General features: G+C 45.3%; 1 protein-coding gene across 1 annotated transcript in view; it reads left to right on the forward strand.

Annotated features, from left to right (window-relative positions):
• The first annotated feature begins 205 nt into the window (after nt 1-205).
• Nucleotides 206-20651, forward strand: part of LOC126215294 (mite allergen Der f 7-like) — a 48171-nt gene continuing 27725 nt past the window's right edge. The window contains exon 1 of the mRNA XM_049941980.1: nt 206-362. Coding sequence (XP_049797937.1) covers nt 268-362 — 95 coding nt within the window. The 5' untranslated portion in view covers nt 206-267. The remainder of the gene's footprint in view (nt 363-20651) is intronic.

Raw genomic sequence — 20651 nt, forward strand, 5'->3', positions numbered from 1 at the left:
GGATACCAAACTTATCACGAGTGGTCAGTCGCGCCTATCAACATCTGCTCACACACCATGTGATGGTGACGACTGATCCACTTGAGCTATCGCCTGACGGAAGGTGCTCGAGAGCCTCTCCAGAGATTAGCAGCACGTCCGGCGCCACAGGTGGTGCTTTCTGCCGTCCAGATAGTCGACCCCCACCTGGGGCTCCCCCGTATATAACCAGACGCATCTGCGCGCCGCAGGTGTTGGACTACCTGAAGGGACCCGCGCAGAGCTCCAATGGCGTCGTCGAGGCTGCTCGTGGTCGTGGTCGTGCTGGCCGCCATTGGCGCGACCACCTGCTATCCGCAGAGTGGGAAGATACACTTGCCAAGGTACGGACATTAGCTCTATATCGGTAGATCTCTTCCTTACCACTGAGCTCTGTCTGCTACCGTTTATTGTGGTGGCAAAATGGAATCCATATCGGAATGGTATCGCAAGGTACAGACAGTATTATCGAGCTCTGCTATCTGCACAGTGGGAAGATATACAGGGTAATTATAATTAAAGCTTCCAAATGATTGCAAAAGAGCACAGGTAGTTCCAGTTTTCAAGAAGGGTCGTCGAGCAGATGCACAGACCTACAGGCCTATATCTCTGACATCGATCTGTTGTAGAATTTTAGAACATGTATTTTGCTCGCGTATTATGTCATTTCTGGAGACCCAGAATCTACTCTGTAGGAATCAACATGGATTCCGGAAACAGCGATCGTGTGAAACCCAGCTCGCTTTATTTGTTCATGAGACCCAGAGTGTCGGCCAGAGTGGCCGAGCGGTTCTAGGCGCTAGAGTCTGGAATCGCGCGACCGCTACGGTCGCGTGTTCGAATCCTGCCTCGGGCATGGATGTGTGTGATGTCCTTAGCTTAGTTAGGCTTCAGTAGTTCTAAGTTCCAGGGGACTGATGACCACAGAAGTTAAGTCCCATAGTGCTGAGAGCCATTTGAACCATTTTGAGACCCAGAGAATATTAGATACAGGCTCCCAGGTAGATGCCATTTTCCTTGAGTCCCGGAAGGCGTTCGATGCAGTTCCGCACTGTCGCCTGATAAACAAAGTAAGAGCCTATGGAATATCAGACCAGCTGTGTGGCTGGATTGAAGAGTTTTTAGAGAACAGAACACAGTATGTTGTTCTCAATGGAGAGACGTCTACAGACGTTAAAGTAACCTCTGACGTGCCACAGGGGTGTGTTATGGGACCATTGCTTTTCACAATATATATAAATGACCTAGTAGATAGTGTCGGAAGTTCCATGCGGCTTTTCGCGGATGATGCTGTAGTATACAGAGATGTTTAAGCATTAGAAAATTGCACCGAAATGCAGGAAGATCTGCAGCGGATAGGAACTTGGTGCAGGGAGTGGCAACTGACCCTTAAGATAGACAAATATAATGTATTGCGAATACATAGAAAGAAGGATACTTTATTGTATGATTATATGATAGCGGAACAAACACTGGTAGCAGTTACTTCTGTAAAATATCTGCGAGTATGCGTATGGAACGATTCGAAGTGGAATGATCATATAAAATTAATTGTAGGTAAGGCGGGTGCCAGGTAGAGATTCATCGGGAGAGTACTTAGAAAATGTAGTCTACCAACAAATGAGGTGGCTTACAAAACACTCGTTCGACCAATACTTGAGCATTGCTCATCAGTGTGGGATCCGTACCAGGTCGGGTTGACAGAGGAGATAGAGAATGTCCAAAGAAGAGCGGCTCGTTTCGTCACAGGGTTATTTTGTAAGCGTGCTAGCGTTATGGAGATGTTTAGCAAACTCAAGTGGCAGACTCTGCAAGAGAGGCGCTCTGCATCGCGGTGTAGCTCGCCGTCCAGGTTTCGAGAGGGTACGTTTGTGGATGAGGTATCGAATATATTGCTTCCCCGTACTTATACCTCCCGAGGAGATCACGAATGTAAAATTAGAGAGATTCGAGCGCGCACGGAGGCTTTCCGGCAGTCGTTCTTCCCGCGAACCATACGCGACTGGTACAGAAAGGGAGGTTATGACAGTGGCACGTAAAGTGCCCTCCACCACACACCGTTGGGTGGCTTGCGGAGTATAAATGTAGATATAGAAAACTAAAGTTTCACTGGAGAAATAACTGCACTGGTCGGAATGACGTCAACTTTCAACGGAATAATGTCGGAGAAGGGAGAAAACATATGGCAGGAGAAAAATAAATACGAGTAGTTATAAAATGTAGCAACAGACCGCGCAGTAAGCGTCATAATTTAATAGTGGTCGACTACAAATGACAAACGAATTATATACCAATGCTCAAGGTGTACGTTTCACATTAAACAAACTACTCTGTGCATGGGTGTACAGGTGTGGTATTGTTAGTTACGTAAGCTCATCAACCACGGCAAGGTCATATAACAAAGGATGGAAAAAAGCGTTTTTTAAGAGTCTTGAGGCCAAAAACCGTATCAAAATCGGATTATTTATTTCCGTGAGATTGGTGCAAAACTCATTCAATATGCTGTCCACACTTTTCTGCAACACGTTGAAATACAGTAACAGCATGTTCCACAATTGATCGAAGCATTTCCAGGGTCACATTCAGAATGTGTTGCGCAATGCGTGCTTTCAATGCAGCTAAGTTTGCAATCGGAACACTGAATAAAACATCTTTCAGATAGCCCCACGGCCAGAATTTGGGTTGGGTTGATTTGGGAGGGGGGGGGGGGGGGGGAGACCAAACTGTGAGGTCATCGGTCTCATCATATTAGAGAAGGATGGGGAAGGATGTCGGCTGTGTCCTTTCAAAGGAACCATCCCAGCATTTGCCTGGAGCGATTTGGGGAAATCACAGAAAACCTAAATCAGGATAGCCGGAAGCGGGATTGAACCGTCGTCCTCCCGAATGGGAGTCCAGTGTGCTAACCACTGCGCCACCTCGCTCGGTCAGCCAGAACTCAGGCAGTTTATGATCAAGTGATCGAGACGGCCAGGCTGTAGGGAAATGGCGATTCATAATTCTAGCATATCCGAAATTGCGCTTAAGTGCTGCTTAACTTGATTGCAATGTGCGGTTATGCGCCATCTTGCATAAAAATTATCCCATCCACATATTCACGCTGCTGGAGAGCTGGAATGCGGTGGTTGCGCAAAAGACACTCATAGCCTTACCACAGTGATGGTACAGGAAACAGGACTGGAAGCACCTGTCTCTTCGAAAAAATGTGGCCCTATGATAAACGATGCAGTGAACCCACACCACACTGTGACCTTTTCAGGGTGAAGTGGTACTGGTTGATTTGCGTGTGGATGTTCTGTTGCCCAAACTTGACACTTCTGTGTGTTGACATACACTCCTGGAAATTGAAATACGAACACCGTGAATTCATTGTCCCAGGAAGGGGAAACTTTATTGACACATTCCTGCGGTCAGATACATCACATGATCACACTGACAGAACCACAGGCACATAGACACAGGCAACAGAGCATGCACAATGTCGGCACTAGTACAGTGTATATCCACCTTTCGCAGCAATGCAGACTGCTATTCTCCCATGGAGACGATCGTAGAGATGCTGGATGTAGTCCTGTGGAACGGCTTGCCATGCCATTTCCACCTGGCGCCTCAGTTGGACCAGCGTTCGTGCTGGACGTGCAGACCGCGTGAGACGACGCTTCATCCAGTCCCAAACATGCTCAATGGGGGACAGATCCGGAGATCTTGCTGGCCAGGGTAGTTGACTTACACCTTCTAGAGCACGTTGGGTGGCACGGGATACATGCGGACGTGCATTGTCCTGTTGGAACAGCAAGTTCCCTTGCCGGTCTAGGAATGGTAGAACGATGGGTTCGATGACGGTTTGGATGTACCGTGCACTATTCAGTGTCCCCTCGACGATCACCAGTGGTGTACGGCCAGTGTAGGAGATCGCTCCCCACACCATGATGCCGGGTGTTGGCCCTGTGTGCCTCGGTCGTATGCAGTCCTGATTGTGGCGCTCACCTGCACGGCGCCAAACACGCATACGACCATCATTGGCACCAAGGCAGAAGCGACTCTCATCGCTGAAGACGACACGTCTCCATTCGTCACTCAATTCACGCCTGTCGCGACACCACTGGAGGCGGGCTGCACGATGTTGGGGCGTGAGCGGAAGACGGCCTAACGGTGTGCGGGACCGTAGCCCAGCTTCATGGAGACGGTTGCGAATGGTCCTCGCCGATACCCCAGGAGCAACAGTGTCCCTAATTTGCTGGGAAGTGGCGGTGCGGTCCCCTACGGCACTGCGTAGGATCCTACGGTCTTGGCGTGCATCCGTGCGTCGCTGCGGTCCGGTCCCAGGTCGACGGGCACGTGCACCTTCCGCCGACCACTGGCGACAACATCGATGTACTGTGGAGACCTCACGCCCCACGTGTTGAGCAATTCGGCGGTACGTCCACCCGGCCTCCCGCATGCCCACTATACGCCCTCGCTCAAAGTCCGTCAACTGCACATACGGTTCACGTCCACGCTGTCGCGGCATGCTACCAGTGTTAAAGACTGCGATGGAGCTCCGTATGCCACGGCAATCTGGCTGACACTGACGGCGGCGGTGCACAAATACTGCGCAGCTAGCGCCATTCGACGGCCAACACCGCGGTTCCTGGTGTGTCCGCTGTGCCGTGAGTGTGATCATTGCTTGTACAGCCCTCTCGCAGTGTCCGGAGCAAGTATGGTGGGTCTGACACACCGGTGTCAATGTGTTCTTTTTTCCATTTCCAGGAGTGTATCCAGTCAGATGGAAGTGGGCTTCGTCTGTCCACAAAATCTTCCACAGCCAATCACTGTCCACTTCCACGGGAGCAAGAAACTCTAAAGCAAAGAGCAAAGATCTCTCTCAGTGGCAGGTCAACAGGGAGCAATTCGTGCACATGGGTAATTTGAATGGATAGCAGAGAAGGATGTTTCGCAGGACTCTACGCACCGTGCTCATCGATATTCCCAATATTCAGGCAATTCTCCGTGCACTACACGTTTGCACACCACCACTCGTCTCCTCCTGCATTGCCGTGGCCACTGCTTCCACTGACGTCGAATCAATTCGTTTCCTCCCCCTACCAGGATGCACACCAAAAGAACTCGTCTTTTTGAATTTCGGAATCATTTTCTTCAGACCCACGGCAGTCATTGGACCAACGCCTTTTTGCAAAGCCTTCAGTCTCTGGAACTTCTGCAGAGCGACGTGTGCACAGTCATCGTTCTTGTAATACAACCTTACAAGCAGAGCGCGATCCGGCATTGAGACAGTCATGGCGAACGTTGTAGGCCGGCCGAGGTGGCCGAGCGGTTCTAGCCGCAACAGTCTGGAACCGCGCGACCGCTACGGTCGCAGCCGCGCAGGATTAGCCGAACGGTCTAGGGCGCTGCAGTCATGGACCGTGTGGCTGGTCCCGGCGGAGGTTCGAGTCCTCCCTCGGGCATGGGTATGTGTGTTTGTCCTTAGGATAATTTAGATTAAGTAGTGCGTAAGCTTAGGGACTGACGACCTTAGCAGTTAAGTCCCATAAGATTTCACACACATTTGAACATTTTTAAGCTACGGTCGCAGGTTGGAATCCTGCCTCGGGCATGGATGTGTGTAATGTTCTTAGGTTAGTTAGGTTAGGTTTAAGTAGTTCTAAGTTCTAGGGGAGTGATGCCCTCAGAAGTTAGGTCCCATAGCGCTCAGAGCCGTTTGACCTATTTGAACGCTGCAGACGCGAAAGAAGGAAAAGCCGTGTACCTGGCGTGTTTATAGCAACTTCAATTGGTCGTGTACATGATGTGTTTTCATTTACGTATACCGACACATGGAGCGCCATCTATTGATCAATATTCACACTTTTTTTTCTTCTGCCATACGTTTTCTCCCTTATACGATAACATTCCGTTACAATTTGACGTCATTCTGAGCAGTGAAATTTTTATATAGTGTTTTGAAAGTTTAACTTTAATTATAATCACCTTGTACTTGCCCAGGTATGGACACCAGCTCTATATCGGTATATCTACTTCTTACCACTGAGCTCTGCCTGCCAGTGCTTACTTTGGTGGCAAAACGGAATCCACATCGGAATGGTATTGCACAGTACAGACAGCATTATCAGCTCCATTACCTGCAGAGTGGGAAGATATACTTGCCCATGTACAGATGATAACTCTATATCGGTAGATTTCCTCCTTACCACTGTGCTCGTTGATAGTGTTTAATTTGGTGGCAAATGGAATCCATATCGGAATGGTATTGCACGGTACAGACAGCATTATCTGCTCTATTACCTGCAGAGTGGGAAGATATACTTGCCCAGGCACGGATGCTAACTCTATACCGGTAGATCTCCTCCTTACCACTGAGATAATTGATAGTGTTTAATTTGGTGGCAAAATGGAATCCATATCGGAATGGTATTGCACGGTACAGACAGCATTATCAGCTCTATTACCTGCAGAGTGGGAAGATATACTTGCCCAGGTACAGATGCTAACACTATATCAGCAGGTCTCTTCCTTACCACTGTGCTCGTTGATAGTGTTTAATTTGGTGGCAAAATGGAATCCATATCGGAATGGTATTGTGCAGTACAGACAGCATTATCAGCTCTATTTCCTGCAGAGTGGGAAGATATACTTGCCCAGGTACAGATGCTAACACTATATCGGCAGGTCTCTTCCCTACCACTGTGCTCGTTGATAGTGTTTAATTTGGTGGCAAAATGGAATCCATATCGGAATGGTATTGTGCAGTACAGACAGCATTATCAGCTCTATTTCCTGCAGAGTGCGAAGATATACTTGCCCAGGTACAGATGCTAACACTATATCGGCAGGTCTCTTCCCTACCACTGTGCTCGTTGATAGTGTTTAATTTGGTGGCAAAATGGAATCCATATCGGAATGGTATTGCATGGTACAGACAGCATTATCAGCTCTATTACCTGCAGAGTGGGAAGATATACTTGGCCAGGCACGGATGCTAACTCTATACCGGTAGATCTCCTCCTTACCACTGAGATAATTGATAGTGTTTAATTTGGTGGCAAAATGGAATCCATATCGGAATGGTATTGTGCAGTACAGACAGCATTATCAGCTCTATTTCCTGCAGAGTGGGAAGATATACTTGCCCAGGAACGGATGCTAACTCTATACCGGTAGATCTCCTCCTTACCACTGAGATAATTGATAGTGTTTAATTTGGTGGCAAAATGGAATCCATATCGGAATGGTATTGTGCAGTACAGACAGCATTATCAGCTCTATTTCCTGCAGAGTGGGAAGATATATTTGCCCAGGCACGGATGCTAACTCTATACCGGTAGATCTCCTCCTTACCACTGAGATAATTGATAGTGTTTAATTTGGTGGCAAAATGGAATCCATATCGGAATGGTATTGCACGGTACAGACAGCATTATCAGCTCTATTACCTGCAGAGTGGGAAGATATACTTGCCCAGGTACAGATGCTAACACTATATCAGCAGGTCTCTTCCTTACCACTGTGCTCGTTGATAGTGTTTAATTTGGTGGCAAAATGGAATCCATATCGGAATGGTATTGTGCAGTACAGACAGCATTATCAGCTCTATTTCCTGCAGAGTGGGAAGATATACTTGCCCAGGTACAGATGCTAACACTATATCGGCAGGTCTCTTCCCTACCACTGTGCTCGTTGATAGTGTTTAATTTGGTGGCAAAATGGAATCCATATCGGAATGGTATTGTGCAGTACAGACAGCATTATCAGCTCTATTTCCTGCAGAGTGCGAAGATATACTTGCCCAGGTACAGATGCTAACACTATATCGGCAGGTCTCTTCCCTACCACTGTGCTCGTTGATAGTGTTTAATTTGGTGGCAAAATGGAATCCATATCGGAATGGTATTGCATGGTACAGACAGCATTATCAGCTCTATTACCTGCAGAGTGGGAAGATATACTTGGCCAGGCACGGATGCTAACTCTATACCGGTAGATCTCCTCCTTACAACTGAGATCATTGATAGTGTTTAATTTGGTGGCAAAATGGAATCCATGTCGGAAAGGTATGGTGCAGTACAGACAGCATTATCAGCTCTATTACCTGCAGAGTGGGAAGATATACTTGCCCAGGCACGGATGCTAACTCTATACCGGTAGATCTCCTCCTTACCACTGAGATCATTGATAGTGTTTAATTTGGTGGCAGAATGGAATCCATGTCGGAATGGTATTGTGCAGTACAGACAGCATTATCAGCTCTATTTCCTGCAGAGTGGGAAGATATACTTGCCCAGGTACAGATGCTAACACTATATCAGCAGGTCTCTTCCTTACCACTGTGCTCGTTGATAGTGTTTAATTTGGTGGCAAAATGGAATCCATATCGGAATGGTATTGTGCAGTACAGACAGCATTATCAGCTCTATTTCCTGCAGAGTGGGAAGATATACTTGCCCAGGCACGGATGCTAACTCTATACCGGTAGATCTCCTCCTTACCACTGAGATAATTGATAGTGTTTAATTTGGTGGCAAAATGGAATCCATATCGGAATGGTATTGTGCAGTACAGACAGCATTATCAGCTCTATTTCCTGCAGAGTGGGAAGATATACTTGCCCAGATACAGATGCTAACACTATATCAGCAGGTCTCTTCCTTACCACTGTGCTCGTTGATAGTGTTTAATTTGGTGGAAAAATGGAATCCATATTGGAATGGTATTGCACGGTACAGACAGCATTATTAGCTCTATTACCTGCAGAGTGGGAAGATATACTTGCCCAGGCATGGATGCTAGCTCTATACCGGTAGATCTCCTCCTTACCACTGAGATCATTGAAAGTGTTTAATTTGGTGGCAAAATGGAATCCATGTCGGAATGGTATTGTGCAGTACAGACAGCATTATCAGCTCTATTACCTGCAGAGTGGGAAGATATACTTGCCCAGGTACAGATGCTAACACTATATCAGCAGGTCTCTTCCTTACCACTGTGCTCTTTGATAGTGTTTAATTTGGTGGCAAAATGGAATCCATATCGGAATGGTATTGTGCAGTACAGACAGCATTATCAGCTCTGTTTCCTGCAGAGTGGGAATATATACTTGCCCAGGCACGGATGCTAACTCTATACCGGTAGATCTCCTCCATACCACTGAGATAATTGATAGTGTTTAATTTGGTGGCAAAATGGAATCCATGTCGGAATGGTATTGTGCAGTACAGACAGCATTATCAGCTCTATTTCCTGCAGAGTGGGAAGATATACTTGCCCAGGTACAGATGCTAACACTATATCAGCAGGTCTCTTCCTTACCACTGTGCTCGTTGATAGTGTTTAATTTGGTGGCAAAATGGAATCCATATCAGAATGGTATTGTGCAGTACAGACAGCATTATCAGCTCTATTTCCTGCAGAGTGGGAAGATATACTTGCCCAGGTACAGATGCTAACACTATATCAGCAGGTCTCTTCCTTACCACTGTGGTCGTTGATAGTGTTTAATTTGGTGGCAAAATGGAATCCATATCGGAATGGTATTGTGCAGTACAGACAGCATTATCAGCTCTATTTCCTGCAGAATGGGAAGATATACTTGCCCAGGCACGGATGCTATCTCTATACCGGTAGATCTCCTCCTTACCACTGAGATCATTGATAGTGTTTAATTTGGTGGCAAAATGGAATCCATATCGGAATGGTATTGTGCAGTACAGACAGCATTATCAGCTCTATTTCCTGCAGAGTGGGAAGATATACTTGCCCAGGTACGGATGCTAACACTATATCAGCAGGTCTCTTCCTTACCACTGTGCTCGTTGATAGTGTTTAATTTGGTGGCAAAATGGAATCCATATCGGAATGGTATTGTGCAGTACAGACAGGATTATCGGCTCTATTTCCTGCAGAGTGGAAAGATATACTTGCCCAGGTACAGATGCTAACACTATATCAGCAGGTCTCTTCCTTACCACTGTGCTCGTTGATAGTGTTTAATTTGGTGGCAAAATGGAATCCATATCGGAATGGTATTGCACGGTACAGACAGCATTATCAGCTCTATTACCTGCAGAGTGGGAAGATATACTTGCCCAGGCACGGATGCTAATTCTATACCGATAGATCTCCTCCTTACCACTGAGATAATTGATAGTGTTTAATTTGGTGGCAAAATGGAATCCATATCGGAATGGTATTGTGCAGTACAGACAGCATTATCAGCTCTATTTCCTGCAGAGTGGGAAGATGTACTTGCCCAGGTACAGATGCTAACACTATATCGGCAGGTCTCTTCCTTACCACTGTGCTCGTTGATAGTGTTTAATTTGGTGGAAAAATGGAATCCATATCGGAATGGTATTGTGCAGTACAGACAGCATTATCAGCTCTATTTCCTGCAGAGTGGGAAGATATACTTGCCCAGGCACAGATGCTAACTCTATACCGGTAGATCTCCTCCTAACCACTGAGATAATTGATAGTGTTTAATTTGGTGGCAAAATGGAATCCATATCGGAATGGTATTGTGCAGTACAGACAGCATTATCAGCTCTATTTCCTGCAGAGTGGGAAGATATACTTGCCCAGGTACAGATGCTAACACTATATCGGCAGATCTCCTCCTTACCACTGAGATAATTGATAGTGTTTAATTTGGTGGAAAAATGGAATCCATATCGGAATGGTATTGCATGGTACAGACAGCATTATCAGCTCTACAACCTGCAGAGTGGGAAGATATACTTGCCCAGGCACGGATGCTAACTCTATACCGGTAGATCTCCTCCTTACCACTGAGATCATTGATAGTGTTTAATTTGGTGGCAAAATGGAATCCATGTCGGAATGGTATTGTGCAGTACAGACAGCATTATCAGCTCTATTACCTGCAGAGTGGGAAGATATACTTGCCCAGGCACGGATGCTAACTCTATACCGGTAGATCTCCTCCTTACCACTGAGATCATTGATAGTGTTTAATTTGGTGGCAAAATGGAATCCATGTCGGAATGGTATTGTGCTGTACAGACAGCATTATCAGCTCTATTACCTGCAGAGTGGGAAGATATACTTGCTCAGGCACGGATGCTAACTCTATACCGGTAGATCTCCTCCTTACCACTGAGATCATTGATAGTGTTTAATTTGGTGGCAAAATGGAATCCATGTCGGAATGGTATTGTGCAGTACAGACAGCATTATCAGCTCTATTTCCTGCAGAGTGGGAAGATATACTTGCCCAGGTACGGATGCTAACACTATATCAGCAGGTCTCTTCCTTACCACTGTGCTCGTTGATAGTGTTTAATTTGGTGGCAAAATGGAATCCATATCGGAATGGTATTGTGCAGTACAGACAGCATTATCAGCTCTATTTCCTGCAGAGTGGGAAGATATACTTGCCCAGGTACAGATGCTAACACTATATCAGCAGGTCTCTTCCTCACCACTGTGCTCATTGATAGTGTTTAATTTGGTGGCAAAACGGAATCCATATCGGGATGGTATTGCACGGTACAGTCAGCATTATCAGCTCTATTACCTGCAGAGTGGGAAGATATACTTGCCGAGGCACGGATGCTAACTCTATACCGGTAGATCTCCTCCTTACCACTGAGATAATTGATAGTGTTTAATTTGGTGGCAAAATGGAATCCATATCGGAATGGTATTGTGCAGTACAGACAGCATTATCAGCTCTATTTCCTGCAGAGTGGGAAGATATACTTGCCGAGGCACGGATGCTAACTCTATACCGGTAGATCTCCTCCTTACCACTGAGATAATTGATAGTGTTTAATTTGGTGGCAAAATGGAATCCATATCGGAATGGTATTGTGCAGTACAGACAGCATTATCAGCTCTATTTCCTGCAGAGTGGGATGATATACTTGCCCAGGTACAGATGCTAACACTATATCGGCAGGTCTCTTCCTTACCACTGTGCTCGTTGATAGTGTTTAATTTGGTGGAAAAATGGAATCCATATCGGAATGGTATTGCACGGTACAGACAGCATTATCAACTCTACTACCTGCAGAGTGGGAAGATATACTTGCCCAGGCACGGATGCTAACTCTATACCGGTAGATCTCCTCCTTACCACTGAGATCATTGATAGTGTTTAATTTGGTGGCAAAATGGAATGCATGTCGGAATGGTATTGTGCAGTACAGACAGCATTATCAGCTCTATTACCTGCAGAGTGGGAAGATACACTTGCCCAGGCACGGATGCTAACTCTATACCGGTAGATCTCCTCCTTACCACTGAGATCATTGATAGTGTTTAATTTGGTGGCAAAATGGAATCCATGTCGGAATGGTATTGTGCTGTACAGACAGCATTATCAGCTCTATTACCTGCAGAGTGGGAAGATATACTTGCCCAGGCACGGATGCTAACTCTATACCGGTAGATCTCCTCCTTACCACTGAGATCATTGATAGTGTTTAATTTGGTGGCAAAATGGAATCCATGTCGGAATGGTATTGTGCAGTACAGACAGCATTATCAGCTCTATTTCCTGCAGAGTGGGAAGATATACTTGCCCAGGTACAGATGCTAACACTATATCGGCAGGTCTCTTCCTTACCACTGAGCTCGTTGGTAGTGTTTAATTTGGTGGCGAAATGGAATCCACATCACAATGGTATTGCACAGTACAGACAGCATTATCACCTACAAGAGTCACTTGTGCAGCAGAATTGCAACTACGGGCACTTGCGTTCTACCGGTTTTAATGGCAAGTACAGAATCGAGATAGCTAAGTCAGAAATAGCATATTTTGCGCTGGAAAACTTTTGTATATGGATTTTAGATAGAATCTCGGTGGAGTTTGTTGTCGCCCGAGCAGTGGTTGCTGCCTCAGCACAATTCCCAGCCACGTGCTGAGGTCACAGCAGTATGTGTGTAAACAACATCTCGATGCCTCAGTGGATGGCCATCGCTAGCACAGCACTTCTGGTAGCCAGTGGCTCTCGACGCAGTGGCCACAGATAACATATGCCCTGTGCCAAATCTCAGCACCCTTTGAGTCACATGGAGTGCCAAAGACATCCTCGATGAGGTCTTTCGTTGGTGGCACTAGCCCGACACCCACAGCCATCAGGTGTAGTGGTGGATTGTAGACTGTTGGCTAGGCCAGTGAGGCTGCAAACCTGAGTCGAAGCAACATGAACAACATGGGGCTGTCTGCTCGCATGGAGATTGTGAGCATCAACTATAGCCAGAAGTCCCACACCCACCATAGTAAAAATTACAAGAACTGCGGAGGGGTCAGTGCCGACCATTTGTAATTGCTCTGCCCAGCCGTTTTTGTGACAGAAGTGATCAAAGAAGTGCAGTGTTGAGTCGTAGGTTGCGGAAGTCGGGCAAACCGTCCTGGCACAGTACTGTGCCAGCAGTACTTTGGCACAGTAGTACTTTGTATGCAGCTCGCCGAGTGAATTGCGAGGCCTGAACTTATAACACTACCGTCTGCTGCTACTGCTATACCATAACCTATAGTTGGAGGCAGATCGTATAATGAAACTGTCTTTTTAAGGCAATTATGGTATAAAGCAACTGTGTGGTGTTCCCCTATGAAAGGAATTTAGTTGTGTTGACCGTGATATACCTAACGGAGGTGGCTTATAGGAAGTGAAAGTCAGAATTACATAAATATTTAAACGGTAACAAACAATAATTTACCTATCCACAGTGTCCAAATGATAATAAAAACGGTCGCCAGCATAATTAGGCAAAAAAATGAGTAAAATTCTTGTTCAAGAAACTGAAAATAAGTAACTTCGATGGGCTAACACAGCCTATACTTTGTCACACGAGAGTGCAATGAACTCTGGCACCTGCATATTTTCACTTAAGGTTGGAGCTGACAGAGCAGAACAAACTATTCGCATAAATATAACAGATAACGATACACACTGTTTCCTTCAGGACTTAGTCAAAATGAATGGTCTCAATATCATTACTATTAATATTCACTGTAGAATCATAAATTGGACATAGGTTCAATATTACTTTTCAAACGTTCTCCTATCAGACAAAAATACTGTAAATGTACTTCACTGCAAAATAATGAACTGGGCATAGGTTAAGTCTCTCTCAGCTAAATACTTTTCTGTTTAGAATGAAAGTGAAATGTATTTCACCAAAGAAAACACTTTCTCACTGTTATCATAGATTGTTCTAGTTGTTGTGGTCTTCAGTCCTGAGACTGGCTTGATGCAGCTCTCCATGCTACTCTATCCTGTGCAAGGTTTTTCATCTCCCAGTACCTACTGCAACCTACATCCTTCTGAATCTGCTTAGTGTATTCATCTCTTGGTCTCCCTCTACGATTTTTACCCTCCACGCTGCCCTCCAATACTAAATTGGTGATCCCTTGATGCCTCAGAACATGTCCTACCAACCGATCCCTTCTTCTGGTCAAGTTGTGCCACAAACTTCTCTTCTCCCCAATCCTATTCAATACTTCCTCATTAGTTATGTGATCTACCCATCTAATCTTTAGCATTCTTCTGTAGCACCACATTTCGAAAGCTTCTATTCTCTTCTTGTCCAAACTATTTATCGTCCATGTTTCACTTCCATACATGGCTACACTCCATACAAATACTTTCAGAAATGACTTTCTGACACTTAATCTATACTCGATGTTAACAAATTTCTCTTCTTCAGAAACGCTTTCCTTGCCATTGCCAGTCTACATTTTATATCCTCTCTATTTCGACCATCATCAGTTATTTTGCTCCCCAAATAGCAAAACTCCTTTACTACTTTAAGTGTCTCATTTCCTAATCTAATTCCCTCAGCATCACCCGACTTAATTCGACTACATTCCATTATCCTCGTTTTGCTTTTGTTCAAAAATGGTTCAAATGGTTTTGGGCACTATGGGACTTAACATCTGTGGTCATCAGTCCCCTAGAACTTAGAACTACTTAAACCTAACTAACCTAAGGACATCACACACATCCATGCCCGAGGTAGGATTCGAACCTGCGACCGTAGCAGTCGTGCGGTTCCGGACTGCGCGCCTAGAACCGCTAGACCACCGCGGCCGGCTGGCTTTTGTTGATGTTCATCTTATACCCTCCTTTCAAGACACTGTCCATTCCATTCAACTGCTCTTCCAAGTCCTTTGCTGTCTCTGACAGAATTACAATGTCATCGGCGAACCTCAATGTTTTTATTTCTTCTCCATGGATTTTAGTACCTACTCCGAATTTTTCTTTTGTTTCCTTTACTGCTTGCTCAATATACAGATTGAACAACATCGGGGAGAGGATACAACCCTGTCTTACTCCCTTCCCAACCACTGCTTCCCTTTCATGTCCCTCGACTCTTATAACTGCCATCTGGTTTCTGTACAAACTGTAAATAGCCTCTCGCTCCCTGTATTTTACCCCTGCCACCTTTAGAATTTGAAAGAGAGTATTCCAGTCAACATTGTCAAAAGCTTTCTCTAAGTCTACAAATGCTAGAAACGTAGGTTTGCCTTTCCTTAATCTTTCTTCTAAGATAAGTCGTAAGGTCAGTATTGCCTCACGTGTTCCAGTGTTTCTACGGAATCCATACTGATCTTCCCCGAGGTTGGCTTCTACTAGTTTTTCCATTCGTCTGTAAAGAATTCGTTTTAGTATTTTGCAGCTGTGACCTATTAAACTGATAGTTCGGTAATTTTCACATCTGTCAACACTTGCTTTCTTTGGGATTGGAATTATTATATTCTTCTTGAAGTCTGAGGGTATTTCGCCTGTTTCATACATCTTGCTCGCCAGATGGTAGAGTTTTGTCAGGACTGGCTCTCCCAGGGCCGTCAGTGGTTCCAATGGAATGTTGTCTACTCCGGGGGCCTTGTTTCGACTCCGGTCTTTCAGTGCTCTGTCAAACTCTTCACGCAGTATCGTATCTCCCATTTCATCTTCATCTATATCCTCTTCCATTTCCATAATATTGTCCTCAAGTACATCGCCCTTGTATAGACCCTCTATATACTCGTTCCACCTTCCTGCTTTCCCTTCTTTGCTTAGAACTGGGTTTCCATCTGAGCTCTTGATATTCATACAAGTCGTTCTCTTATCTCCAAAGGTCTCTTTAATTGTCCTGTAGGCAGTATCTATCTTACCCCTAGTGAGATAAGCCTATACATCCTTACATTTGTCCTCTAGCCATCCCTGCTTAGCCATTTTGCACTTCCTGTCGATCTCATTTTTGAGACGTTTGTATTCCTTTTTGCCTGCTTCATTTACTGCATTTTTATATTTTATCCTTTCATCAATTAAATTCAATATTTCTTCTGTTACCCAAGGATTTCTACTAGCCCTCGTCTTTTTACCTACTTGATCCTCTGCTGCCTTCACTACTTCATCCCTCAAAGCTACCCATTCTTCTTCTACTGTATTTCTTTCCCCCATTCCTGTCAATTGTTCCCTTATCCTCTCCCTGAAACTCTGTACACTCTCTGGTTCTTTCAGTTTATCCAGGTCCCATCTCCTTAAATTCCCACCTTTTTTATCATAGATAGTGGTCTTTATATTAATCGTTATTTAGATTAGCACAATGAACAAACTGTGGGTCCTGTTACACTATTAATAAGCACCTTCAACATAGAAAAGAAACCCAATACGGTATAGAACTTGACAGCAATACCAAGAGTAATTGAAACTTTCTACAATTAAGTAACTTTGTGCATTTGGACTACATTCAATGGTGGGGAGGGGGGGCGGCTTAATCTTGACTACTATATTAGAGCAAAATAAACGCACTTTCATTACATTAGTGAAACAAGCACTTAGCAAACATGTAACTCTCAACAGTCACAGTTCTGAACTTTTACTGCAGTGAAACACAAAATTGAGATACTTGTAAGATCCTTTCTACAAACAATATTGATTTTAGCACACTCGATTGCCATATTAATTTTAATATGCTTTCAATAAAGGACACTCGGTAATCACTTTAGCGTGAGAGGGACCTCAAGTATATATGTGACTGAGGATAAATCATGGTAGGTACAACAGTTATAATTTACCTTATATCTGAGTACACTATTAAATCCAATGAGCTGATCCTTTACTGTACATTTCTATACAATGATTGCACAATGTGGTGGCGAGTGCATGTTAGTAGGTGGATTTTCAGGTAGAATTTCTGGGCTCTGTCATTTCTTGGTGGCGATGATAGATATCACTTTCAACATAATTCCAGCTAGTTACTGCATCCACCCGAGGCTTTGGCACATTGGAAAACTGCACAAAAATCTCCTCTCGGTACCAGCACAATTCACAACATTTCCATGAGCTGTTGGTGGCTCAATAACTCATCCTCGACTGACTTAATCCACCTCTCTGTCCATACCAACCACAGTTTGCGCTCGCTACAAAGTTCCGTTCCCGAGGATAACCACAAAACCTTTTACATACGAAATAACTAAGAACCCTAAGTGAACGTCGGCAGTTTACATAACAGCAACCACACATATTAAATAAAACAGTACATTTGCACATACTGACATTTCACTGTATATAATTATTCAACCTCAAAGATAACCAAAGAGATTATGTGAGAATGACAAAACATATCATTTGCTCATATTGTGCATATTACAGAGTTTACACTTCATTATAGTATCGAATCAATCATACACCAATTACAGAAGTTCAACGATGAGATGTTCAACAAAATAGAAAGCTATATGAATCAACAAAAGGTATGTAGTGTGTAAGCTATGGTGTTACAAACTGCGGGTATAGCCGCAACAGCATCTCATGTACACGGTGGACAAAATTAACCCCGTCCAGAAAATATTTCATGCCTATAAAAATAGGCAACCAAACTTACGTCATCCACCCAGGTATGAATGATGCAAAATCCATATTTTAAAGTTTCTTTTGCATCTCACTACAGTTCCTGAATGATGTTGCTTCACCTGGTTTTCATTTAAACCTTTACCACACTGCAACAAAGATATTAAAACCGTATTGGCGGTAATAAATATATCTTTTTTCCCTGTACAAATATTGAGCAAGGTACACTGGAACTCTTTTATTTATTTATTTATTTTCTGTTTTATTTATATACATTAGAACACTGGCTGCCGAAGTGTTGACTCACAGAAATATCTGAAAATACCATTGATTCTTTAGCATTTTGTACCTACGCCTCCTACCAATATAAACAAAAAATATATAAAACGAAATTTGGAATTATTTCTATACATTTCTGTCACTGACACACCCAAAATAACGTTCTTCTTCCCTTTGCGTGCGTTGTATTGAATCATCCGTTAGAGACTCCCGCTATCACTTTAAACAATACTTTGCAAATTATACTCAAACACCCAATTCAACATCTGTAATTCCAAGCACGCACTTCCTACTCTACCACGTATTAAGAGAAGAGTCCAGAATATTATACGGCATCGTGTTCGAAATGCTAACTGTCTCAAAACAATCTTGCCTAGACCCTTAAAACTGTCAAAATAGCAATTCTTTGACTTCTTAAACTACTTATGATAATAACCGTCTTTTGTTTTTGCGGACAGCATGTCATTGACGTCAGAGGATATCTATAGTTCACATACTCGTTATGAAAAGACTATGGTGTTGCTACATCTGTCCCAGCCAGACTCATATACACTCCTGGAAATTGAAATAAGAACACCGTGAATTCATTGTCCCAGGAAGGGGAAACTTTATTGACACATTCCTGGGGTCAGATACATCACATGATCACACTGACAGAACCACAGGCACATAGACACAGGCAACAGAGCATGCACAATGTCGGCACTAGTACAGTGTATATCCACCTTTCGCAGCAATGCAGGCTGCTATTCTCCCATGGAGACGATCGTAGAGATGCTGGATGTAGTCCTGTGGAACGGCTTGCCATGCCATTTCCACCTGGCGCCTCAGTTGGACCAGCGTTCGTGCTGGACGTGCAGACCGCGTGAGACGACGCTTCATCCAGTCCCAAACATGCTCAATGGGGGACAGATCCGGAGATCTTGCTGGCCAGGGTAGTTGACTTACACCTTCTAGAGCACGTTGGGTGGCACGGGATACATGCGGACGTGCATTGTCCTGTTGGAACAGCAAGTTCCCTTGCCGGTCTAGGAATGGTAGAACGATGGGTTCGATGACGGTTTGGATGTACCGTGCACTATTCAGTGTCCCCTCGACGATCACCAGTGGTGTACGGCCAGTGTAGGAGATCGCTCCCCACACCATGATGCCGGGTGTTGGCCCTGTGTGCCTCGGTCGTATGCAGTCCTGATTGTGGCGCTCACCTGCACGGCGCCAAACACGCATACGACCATCATTGGCACCAAGGCAGAAGCGACTCTCATCGCTGAAGACGACACGTCTCCATTCGTCCCTCCATTCACGCCTGTCGCGACAACACTGGAGGCGGGCTGCACGATGTTGGGGCGTGAGCGGAAGACGGCCTAACGGTGTGCGGGACCGTAGCCCAGCTTCATGGAGACGGTTGCGAATGGTCCTCGCCGATACCCCAGGAGCAACAGTGTCCCTAATTTGCTGGGAAGTGGCGGTGCGGTCCCCTACGGCACTGCGTAGGATCCTACGGTCTTGGCGTGCATCCGTGCGTCGCTGCGGTCCGGTCCCAGGTCGACGGGCACGTGCACCTTCCGCCGACCACTGGCGACAACATCGATGTACTGTGGAGACCTCACGCCCCACGTGTTGAGCAATTCGGCGGTACGTCCACCCGGCCTCCCGCATGCCCACTATACGCCCTCGCTTAAAGTCCGTCAACTGCACATACGGTTCACGTCCACGCTGTCGCGGCATGCTACCAGTGTTAAAGACTGCGATGGAGCTCCGTATGCCACGGCAAACTGGCTGACACTGACGGCGGCGGTGCACAAATGCTGCGCAGCTAGCGCCATTCGACGGCCAACACCGCGGTTCCTGGTGTGTCCGCTGTGCCGTGCGTGTGATCATTGCTTGTACAGCCCTCTCGCAGTGTCCGGAGCAAGTATGGTGGGTCTGACACACCGGTGTCAATGTGTTCTTTTTTCCATTTCCAGGAGTGTATATTATGTGATCAAAAGTATCCGGACACCTGGCTGAAAATGACTTTCAAGCTCGGGGCGCCCTCCATCGGTAATCCTGGAATTCAGTATGGTGTTGGTCCACCCTTAGCCTTTATGGCAGCTTCCACTCTCGCAGGCATACGGCCAGTCGGGCGCTGGAAGATTTCTTGGGAAATGGCAACCCACTCTTCACCAAGTGCTGCGTTGAGGATAGGTATCGATGTCGGTCGGTGAGGCCTAGCGTGAAGCCGGCGTTCCAAAACACACCACAGATGTTCTATAGGATTCAGGTCAGGACTCTGTGCAGGCCAGTCCATTACAGGGATGTTATTGTCGTGTAACCACTCCGCCACGGGCCGTGCATTATGAACAGGTGCTCGATCGTGTTGAAAGATGCAAATGCCTTCTCAGAATTGCTCTTCAACAGTGGGAACCAAGAAGGTGCTGAAAACATCAATGTAGGCCTGTGCTGTGATAGTGCCACGCAAAACAACAAGGGGTGCAAGCCCCTCCATTAGAAACACGACCACACCATAACACCACAGCCTCTGAATTTTACTGTTGGCACTACACATGC

This window comes from Schistocerca nitens, chromosome 12 (genome assembly GCF_023898315.1).
Source record: "Schistocerca nitens isolate TAMUIC-IGC-003100 chromosome 12, iqSchNite1.1, whole genome shotgun sequence".
Lineage (NCBI taxonomy): Eukaryota > Metazoa > Arthropoda > Insecta > Orthoptera > Acrididae > Schistocerca > Schistocerca nitens.